The 10,186-nt window shown below is 42.7% G+C and overlaps 1 protein-coding gene across 3 annotated transcripts; it reads right to left on the reverse strand.

Moving 5' to 3' along the window:
- Positions 1 to 37: 37 nt before the first annotated feature.
- On the reverse strand, positions 38 to 10,145 carry LOC111141965 (mannose-6-phosphate receptor, cation dependent). Of its 3 annotated transcripts, none has more exons than XM_022494855.1 (7): positions 10,039 to 10,145; positions 5,675 to 5,854; positions 4,427 to 4,593; positions 3,165 to 3,274; positions 2,756 to 2,886; positions 2,084 to 2,210; positions 38 to 1,629 (listed from the first exon to the last, which is right to left on the reverse strand). In XM_022494855.1, exons 2-7 carry the CDS (start codon positions 5,851 to 5,853, stop codon positions 1,507 to 1,509), a joined length of 837 nt encoding a protein of 278 aa, XP_022350563.1. In that variant the 5' UTR covers position 5,854; positions 10,039 to 10,145; the 3' UTR covers positions 38 to 1,506. The 3 variants fall into 3 exon arrangements, with proteins under 3 accessions (XP_022350563.1, XP_022350561.1, XP_022350562.1); XM_022494853.1 differs by lacking the exon at positions 10,039 to 10,145 and adding an exon at positions 9,668 to 10,030; XM_022494854.1 differs by lacking the exon at positions 10,039 to 10,145 and adding an exon at positions 9,343 to 9,722.
- Between the last annotated feature and the right edge of the window lie 41 nt (positions 10,146 to 10,186).

Consider the following 10,186-nt stretch of genomic DNA (forward strand, 5'->3'; position numbering starts at 1 on the left):
CTTTCATACAAAAGACTAGGGCAACTTGTTTGTTTTTTTAATCTTTTAAGTGTTTTTATACAAAAAATGTAGTTTTTTTCTTTTTTCTTTTTGCATTTTTAAAACACCAGTGTGGGGGAGGGATGCAAACAAGTTAACAAAAAAGATGCTTTTATAACATTATTTTCCCTGTTTAGAAAGAAGAAAAAAAAATCATTCCAATAGTATTTAAAAGTCCAAAGATGAAATAATTTTTTTCTTCCCTAAAAGCTATTAAAAGCCCCTGCCTATTGGTGCCCTCTTGTGTCCAGTGGAGCCATGTTACTCTTCAATGGCCCAGGTTCACTATTATGGAAAGATCGGGCCAGGCTTCTTTCTGGGCACACGGCCTAAACAAAAAAGTGGAAGCATCAGAGGATTCAAAACCTCTCCCCACAGAAACTGCTGTGGGCAAGAAGATACTTCCCTGAGCCAGAAGGGACAGGTGCAGCAGCATTCCACACCCAGAGCACAGAATGGCAAAGCACTAGACATCCCACCTCTGCTTTCATTCCTTTCCAGAAGATTTGGTAGGGAGGGAAGGGGGAAGTCGACATACCTGTGAAGAAAGTGCAACATATATAGAAATACTGGTAGAGGGAAACAGCTTAGAAGAAAAGCTCTGCCTAAAGCTTTTACTGTGAGTGGGAGAAGAAAGCCATCAAGGAGATCCCACCTTTTCTGAAACCCCTATAGCACAAGAGGTCCCATTCACTTTCCCTTTCCAATGGACGAGACTTCTGGATAAGGCATTTTGGCCATATAAGGTCCATGACCACAAGGCCACGATCCAGGGCCCAGTTCCAGCTATAAGGTCACTCCACTGCCAACAACTGATGTGATGGTATTTTATAATCCTCTAAGTGGGAAATTAACATTTTCTCCATCCCAATCCCAGAGGTGGGAGAAGCAAGCCTGCAACATCCCCAGGCTCAGACCAAATAGAAATACTTGGAACGTAACCAAGTAATCACCATAGAGTAGTTCCAAGCAGCAAGAAATTACATCCAGGTTCTCATGGAGACTACTGTAGGGTACAGAGTAACAGCATGAAAGCAATCAAACCTTGTATAAATAATGTTTCTTTGCCCCCCCCTTTTTTTTTAATTAAAGAAATCCAGTGTCTCAAAAACTTGTGAAAATATGTTTAAAAAAGACTCAGGACTCAGGGAGCCTGCCACACTTTTTTGCTCATTGTAACTATCTTGTACCTTCTGACACCAAGAGATAGTGTGATAGCCTCTTCTGCACAGGCCCTATTATTTTATCTGTCCTGTAACTGTACCACTCTAGGAAAAAAAAACAAAATAGGGAGCAAAGGGAAGGCATTTCTACTAGTGAGAAGAGAATGCAAATCAAAAGCAAACTGGAAAGCAAGATCAATGTTAAGGATGGGATGAGAGACTGGAGTGGAGACTGCTTAAGAAATCTGTCTGAGTATGCTTTGGTTTGGGGGACTGAAGAAGCAGCTGGGCATTTAAAGTGCAATCACATTGGTAATAAATGATCATCCCTTTCTTCTGACTCCTCGCCCAGCTGATCATCCCCCACACCACGATACGCAGCAGGCACATTGCGGGGTTTAGAACGGCACACAAAGTCACAACCATCCTGTAGAGAGAAGCAAAGGAAGGAAATGATAATTTGGAATAACCAACTTTGAGGGTGAAGCAAAATACACCTATGGCCTAAGAATATGGCAAGAACTAGGTTTCAAGGATAATGAGAAAATCCAGAACCTCTAAGGGCCAGCCTAAATTGAATTTAGGGCTAATGCGAGAAAAATTCTAATTAGGTCTTACTTTCTCCCCATCCAGGTCCCTTAATAGCTTTATCAGATTCCTCAATTTAAGCAACAGTGTTGCTCTTCCAGCCAAGCCTTTCCCAAGGCCAGACACTAAGATGCTATGCTACTTGTTACTTTGTACTAGGGCCTGGGACTCCTTTGTGTTTAGCACCCAAAGTCCTACGTCCCTGGAAATCCCTCTATCTGGGTAAACCAGGGTGGCTGGTCACTCCGCCCCGGCGGCAGGCTACAGACTCAGCCACCAGTCCTGTTACTTACTGCTACCAGGTTGCCAAGATCTTGCCAGAAGGCTAAGTGGGGAAACTGCTCCATTCCCTTGGCTCCCACCACCAGTCGCTGGTATAGGAAACCCCCGATGATATAGACCGCAACCAGTGATGCAAACCTATTGAGGAAGAAAGACATTGCTAGTTAAAAACCAAGGAATAGTAAAACTGATAAGAAAAGGTAATCTTTATATTCACTAGTGGTTTCCTAGTCTGTATTCTATAAAAATGGGGGAAAAAAACGCCCCTAAAATGGGAAGGGTGCCTTCTTCAGAAAACCAGTTAGAGCACATCTAAAAGCAAAGGCTCAGACAAAAATAAGACTTAATGTGTGACTCTGACTAGTAGCCAAGAATAAGTACTATTAGCTAGGTATAGAGTTCCACTTCCCCGAAAGTTCTTATAATCTAATGGGATAATAATAAAACTGTCTAGTTTTCCAGTAATGGGATGTAAAGCATTTCCAAATGCAAATATTAGGGGTGAAACAGTATATCTAACTTTTTAAAACTTGCATAATCAGAGTTTAAAAAGTATCCCCCCTCCAATTATAGTATAGTGTGTACACACACACAGACAATTTGTGTCTAAGTGTCACCAAGTAATTGAGTTTAAGGGGGGAAAAAAAGGGAAGGTTTGGATTGATAAAGGAAAAAGCACTCACGTGACTAATAAGATAGAACCCACACTGAGGTGAGAGATCTCTGGGGAACAGGCCAGGCTGCTATCCATCTCAAAGAGGTAGAAACAATCTTGAACTTTGCCTCGCTCCTCAAACACAAGGTTAAAATTGTCCTGATGATGAAAGGACAGAACAGAACACAACAATGTGGTTAACTGTTTCGACGCTTAATTAGAAAAAGAAAAAACCCACAAACTAAAAAACATTTGCCTTCTCTCCTGATTCAGTAACTTATTTTCCATGTATGATTGAACACAGGTGTCTGTGACACAAGGAAAAATTGAACTAGTTTTGTCTGTCCTGATGTATCTTTTTCCCTGTGGAAATTCTTCCCCCCTCAGGTCAGTGCTCTCATCTGTTCTCTAGGCTCATGTGCCCCGGGATGCCTCACCGCAAGTGTGTGTCGATTGCAGGAGATCATCACCACTGCACGACGCTGCTCCATGCCACAGTGACTGTCATATTCGTCACCCCCTTTATAGGTCAGCATGATCCAATTACCTGAGGAGGGACAACGGAAATGTTGCTTTGGGGCACGAAGGCAGGCCTGGGTATGATGGCAGAAAGGAATGGAGGAGTTCAATGAAATTGGTTTTGATTAAAATAACCAGTATCAATATGAGCCCCGTAAACCAGAAATACCAAGTTAAAACCTGCTTCATTATAACAGCTTTGTGTTCCCTTAAGACAACAAAGAATCAGATATTCATGTAAGAATAGCCTTAATTTTCCTTATTAAAGGCAGGCAACTAATAGTGCAAAAACAATTAGGACCCATGCTTTCACACTGATTGACATTTTCTGAACACCTGCTCACATCAAAAGAAGAGGTTCCATAAAATTCTTAGGTGGTAGGGGAAAACCAAAGATTTAAAATTAGCCACAGATAAATGCAAGGTGTATGATTTTTAAGATCGGGAGCCATTTCTTCTTTAGTATTTATGGCACTCCAATTTCTTTTGCAAAATATCCTTCGATTTATCAATCATGTGAGGTGAATAAGGTAAAGATTCTGCTTCTAATCTTGCACATATGAAGAAACACAAGATGAAATGATTTTTCAAAGTCACAGGCAAGTAAACATGAGCTGGGTCAAAAATCCAGTCTTCCAACCCCTACTTACCCCCAAATTCTTAATGTTATTTTTCATTGTGTTATTGATTCGAACAAATATCTGCACTGGAAAATAGTTATCTGCTTAAGGGAGGGAATTAGACCACAGGTGCTCACATAGTTCTTTCCAGCAATAGGATTTTATGACTTTTGAGAAACCACAGTCCAAGTTAGCTGGGGAAGTTTTGGTAGACAGGTTTGCAAAAAAGTTTAATCTCTGAAAATGTAACTGGCATGGAGTAATTCAATGAGAAATGGTTGTTGTTGGTGTTTTCAAGCCTGGTATGAAAAACACATTAAGCTACAGAATCCCAGCTAGATTCTTTATGCATGAGCTTTTCATTAACTTTAAAACAAACATAAAGGTCCTGACCCTGACTCCAGAGGAGCTGTGGAACTAGGTATCTTATGGTTTATAGTCTCAGGTGAGCTGAAGCACATGTACCATATAATACTCTAAAAAGAATGCAAAAGGCTGACACATACAGGATCGTCAGAGGGATTGACCTGGGATCCATTAACCAACAGGGAGAGTCTTACTTCCATTGAAGACGTGAGTCTCGTTGAGTCTCCCTACCACTCTTTCCTTCCCATTACTTTTGTTGATCTGCACCAGGCCTGCCCCAGAGGTACGGTTGCCAGCTTCCCGGCAGACCCTGAACATATAGATGTATGTGTCCGGACCCTGGCCCACAGTGCTCTCAAAGCTGTAAGGAGAAGTGAGGAGAAAGAAGGAAGAGAAGTTACTGGCTATCAGCTTTAGGACAAGCAGCCTCTGTTCCTTTAAGCTGCCTACCCCTACCCCGTCCCACCTCCTGCCAAGTGTGATCGATTTATTTATCTGATGTCACAACTAAACGTACTAGTTAATAATATTTGCTGGTCACGAAATACCCATGTAATAGTGAATAGTTCATTTGTTGAACAAAGACAATCCTAACTGCTAGCAAGGACGGTTTAAAACACAACATCCAGGACAGCTAGATATTCTAGAAGACCTGTTCCAGACTACGCTGAAGGGTCCCTTGCTATTTCCCAGTGAATAGGATCTTCTTCATGGCAAGTATCCCATGGCTCCTGGTTCCTTGAAGATCATCTTCAGAATTACATACCTGAAGATTCCTGACACTTCTGATGTGTATAGGCCTCAATGTTTATCTGACACTTCTAAAGTCCTATTACATAGAAGTACCAAATAATGCTTTTTAATTCCTACAAGCTGGTCTCCTGGATCCAGTCTTAAAAACAGTGCATTTTCTCTTCTGCATAAGAGAACTGCACACTGCTACTAAAAACTGGGCTCAGAATTTGCTCTACAGCATTTAAAAAAAACAACAACCAAAAACAAACAGGGGTGCCTGGGTGGCTCAGTAGGTTAGCATCCAGCTCTTAATCTCAGCTTAGGTCTTGAGCTCAGAGTAGTGGATCTGAGCCCTGCCCTGGGCTCCACGCTGGACATGGAGCCTACTTTAAAAAAAAGTAAGATATCATGGCCAAATAAGACCAATATTACTAAAGTTCAGACTAGAACCATCTCCCAGAGTTGGTTATTATACACGTTTTCCCTCCATATAGAGTAGTAATACTAAAAGTCAGTAAGTGGAGGAAAAAAAATATATTCTTAAGATTTTGTTTTAAAAGTATTTCTATACCCAATGTGGGACTCGAACTTACAACCCCAAGATCAAGAGTCATATGCTCCACCAACTGAGCCCGCCAGGCCCCCGAGAAGAAAAGATTCTTTAACAAAGTTATTTTCTCAAGTCCTTTAAAGCTGTACTCAGTTACCTTTTGTTATACAGTGGTTGCAGTCTCTTCAGAAGAGCCAACTCTTTCTCGGACTCTCGCCCTTTTTCTCCTACCAGGTCGCAGGTTTTTTCTTCTGTCTGCCAGGATTCTCTTACTGCCACAGCTAGGAGCAGTGGCAGGAGCAGTCCAGTCCTCCAGCAGCTGTAGAAGAGGAACATCCTTTTGGGAGAGAGGGTGTGGGTGTTGAGGAAGCGGGGAAGATCGGCGTGGGGGAAGAGAGAGAAAAAGCACATGAATGTACAATTTTTACTGTTTTATCTTCCATCCATCACTTATTCTACATTAGTCAGTTTTCCTTATTAACACGAAGTTGGGTTTTATTTTTTTGGGTCTATTTCGAGCTTTTAGTTTTCACCCATTATTTTTTTCCCTGTCCTCTAATACTCAGAACAGGATTCTTAATCTTTAGGTTTCTTTTTTTTTTTTTTAAGATTTTATTTATTTACTTGGCAGAGAGAGATCACAAGTAGACAGAGAGGCAGGCAGAGAGAGAGAGAGAGAGGGAAGCAGGCTCCCCGCTGAGCAGAGAGCCCGATGCGGGACTCGATCCCAGGACCCTGAGATCATGACCTGAGCCAAAGGCAGCGGCTCAACCCACTGAGCCACCCAGGCGCCCTCTTTAGGTTTCTTTTTAAAGATTTATTTACTTATTTTGAGAGAGAGAGTATGAGCATCTTTACTGTTTCATGAAAAGTTAGATTGCAGTATCTCACACTTAAAAGTTTAATACTGTTCACAAAAATGGCTTCAACCTGTGGTCCTCCTTAAGGTAACACTCAAATTATAACTTAACACTTGATAAAGTCTGGTTGAAAGTTATTGAAAGAGATGTAAAATAGGGAAAGGGACTCCAGTACTTTGGCTCCTAACTTCTCCTGTCAATAGTCAGAAGCATCAACAGTCTTTGTTCATATTCATCGTAAGAAAGATGGTAAGAGATAAATAAAGCCACAGCACCTAAAAGCTGACATTTACCTAATTTAATGGCTCATCTCTGAAAACACAATCGTTTAAATTATAGGAAGAAGAAAATTCACTAGGTTGAAGTGAGTGAAGACGTCTTTCAAAATCCACCTCAGGCTCTGTATGTCACAAATCTCAAGAGTTTCTAAACTTCCAGTAAGCAGTTGTCTTTGTACACTCCGAACTGGTGACAATTCTTGGCAATCACTAAGTCACTTTCCAATTCCCCTGCTCCTTGTACTGCTCTAGGAATGGAAACACATGGTTCCATTTCCTAAACTCATTTTTTTCCCCTCTAATCCATCTTCACCCAGGACATACTCATTTATCCTTGCAAACGACTTCACTCTGATGTCCATTAGTTAATGATCCTCCAGGCCAGTGCTACTTGTTAATTTCATAACAGTGTCACTGTTATCATACAAATATTTAATTCTTCCAAACTTTTTTTACTTGTAGTAACATGCTTCCAGACTACAAGCCTGGACTTTGGCTAATTAATTCTTTAGAGTCCTCTAATTCTTTTTCAGGTTAGTTCATCGACTCCAGTACATTTCTAGAATAAAAAACTAGGCAGAGTTTAATGGGTATTAGTAAATTTAAAGATAGAAAAATGGAAGCTCTGAGCCCTGACTGAATTTTCTCTGCCCTGACTGAATTTTCTCTACTCCCCTAAACAAACTTACATTTGACCTTCTGGTTCCCAAACGCTTGGGAAGTTGTCTCCCTGACTTTGTGTATTTTTTTTTTCTCTTAAGATTTTATTTACTTATTTGAGATAAGAGAGAGAGAAGAAGCATGGGGAGGGGGAGAGGGAGAGGCAGACTCCACTTCGAGCAGGGAGACTGACATGGGGCCTAATCCCAGGATGCTGGGAACACGGCCTGAGCCAGAGGCAGACACTTAACTGACAAAGCCACCCAGATGTTCCGATGACTTTGTGTATTTCCAAAACCAACTCACTACAGTAGTATTAGTAAAGTGTTTCCATAGAATAATTATCACCAGTCGTAATGTCTAAGGCCCCCATAAAACAGATTTAGAGCACTAATAGGAAACTTTATAATAGAGTACTTGCCTTTTACTCTTAAAAGCATTTAACATGCATTAACTAATTAATCCTTACAAAAACCCTATGCAGTAAATACAATTATTGTCCTTATTTTACAGATGAAAGAACTGAGACATAGCCAATGGAGTGACCCAGAAAGTCTGGCTCCAGAGCTCATGGTCTACACTTAACCACTACATGAGTATCCCCTTTCACATTAATTTTTTGGGGCTCAGAGTAGGCAGCCAAAGCCTTGCTTTCTTTTTGACAAAGCAGGGGGAAGTGATTCCTCACACAGTTCAATGAATAAGAAACAGAATAAAGAACTCAAACCTCAAACTCCTACCTTCCCTAAATTAACTCATTGCTCAACACATTACATGACCAGCATTGTTCCTAAAAAAAAATATTAAGAGATTCCTTTTACTAGATTAACACACCATATTCCTTATATTCTCTCAGGATCTAATTTAAAATTTCAACGTTCTAGACTGTCAAGCTTTTTTTTCCCCCCTTTTCCCCAGGACCAGTTTTCCAGAGGGGATGCTCATACAGAAGGCTGTGTTATATGGCCTTATTTGTTAACAGTTTATGATTTCTTTTCCCAAATTAGAACAAAACTGGGATAGGATAAAGGGTTAAACACCATGCAGTCTCCATTAGTGGAGCTGAACTCTCTTTCATTTGCTTATTCGTTCAAGAAGTTAGGGTGAGAATCAACTTACACTCTTCTCTCTTTTCTGCCTAAGGTTTGTCTGTTTTGAGCTACTTCTTTGATTCAGTGGCAAATGCTCTAAGTGCTTTATCTAGATTGTTTGTAATCTTCACAGCCAAGAAAAGTAGGTATAATTTCTCTCATTTTACAGATGAGGAAACTGATGCTTACAAAGGCTAAATTATTTGCCCTAGGTTATACAAGTATTAAAGATGTACGAAGTTGGTGGGGCAACTTGGATGACTCATGGCATAAAGCTATTTTCTGATAAATAGAGCGGTGCAAAAATTTATTAACGAGCTATGAAATCCAAGGGCTGTGTAGTTCCCTTTTAATGTGCTACACTTAGATCCTCAAGGTGCAACAGGCTGTCTAGATACTTTGGAAATAAAGGGCCGAACTTTAAGATTTTGCAAATCCCCTTCAATTTTCTTGTTTTAGGACAGATCTATTTTGGTAATGCTAAACAATTCTCTTCAATGGAATGACCACGGACTAAGCCAGGAACTGGGAAGCAGTTCAAATCACTGGGCATCTGTACCACTCTTTCCCACCCGTCAAGACTAGCCATGAGCATTTTCCATTTTTCAGTGGAATTTCTACTTTCTACTGTCTGGCTCACTCCTGAGGTTACGACCCTCATCTCCTGTCTCCAGCAGTCTACCCTTTCAGAAGAGCAGCCCTAACTAGCTAGCTAAACGGCCCAACGCTGAGAAGCCCTAGACAAGCAGCTCTAGGTCCCACGGGCGGAAGCTCCCCAGAAAGAGAAAACACAAGATAAGCCCTCTAGTAGCTATCCCATACCATACACGCATCCTCTTCAAACTTCTCCCAGGGTTCTAGAAATTCTTATTCCGTCTAGTCTCCTGATTTCCCAACTGCCTAGAGCCGTATCCTCTCCAAATGATACCACTTTACCTTCCTCCACAATGCAGGCCAAAAATTCCCACTACAGGTATCCGGGAACACCTCCAGCGACTCCATACCCAGGGTCCTTCCTTTCTCTGCCTTCCAAATGCACGTCGAATCCTTCTCCGGTCTTGGTAGGTCCTTTCTCCCTCACTCCCTTCGGGACTAACTCCCCGCCCTCACGCCTCCGCCTCCATTCTGCCCTAGGGCTCCTTAGCTGGAATTTTGGCCAGAACCCCGACCAAGGGAGACTTAGCGATCCCCAGCCCCTGTTCGGGCACCGGGGTGTGAGCGCTCTCCAGCTCCCCTCCTCCTCCACGCCCCTCATACTCACGTGTCACGGGCACAGGGAGTAGCCAAGGCGCAGAATCCCTGGCTGAATACCTGTCTGGGGCTGGGAGACAGGGCCAGCGAGGGGCCAGCCACAGACCCCGGACCCAGAACTCGTGTCAAAGGCCAGCGTTCCCCAAGGCGCCTCGCTGTGCTCCACTCCGGGAACCGGAAACAGGAAGCACCAGGCGTCTTCTGGGCAACTGCTCCTCCCACTAGACCCCGCGGCATGTGACCACAGAACCATTTCGCCCCTTTCCCCTTCCCGGTCTCCCGGCCGATCCCAGACCCTGATTGGTCAGGATCCTGGTCCTGTAGCTCCGCCCTTGTCCTATCAACTCCAACCACTTTCGAGATTTTCAAGTTGCGTTCCACCTTTTGGGGGGGTCGCGTTTCTACCAGTGGGGTCCCAGAGTCCCGCCCCTGAGCTTCTCTGCTCGCGGGAGTCGCTCGCGGAGTCACGCGCGGTCACGCGGGGTCACGCGCCGGCCAGCTCCCTGAAGAGGGTACGCGAGGGCGGGCG

Source organism: Enhydra lutris, unplaced genomic scaffold, assembly GCF_002288905.1.
Source record: "Enhydra lutris kenyoni isolate GAN:26980312 unplaced genomic scaffold, ASM228890v2 scaffoldscaffold7, whole genome shotgun sequence".
NCBI classification, from domain to species: Eukaryota; Metazoa; Chordata; class Mammalia; order Carnivora; family Mustelidae; genus Enhydra; species Enhydra lutris.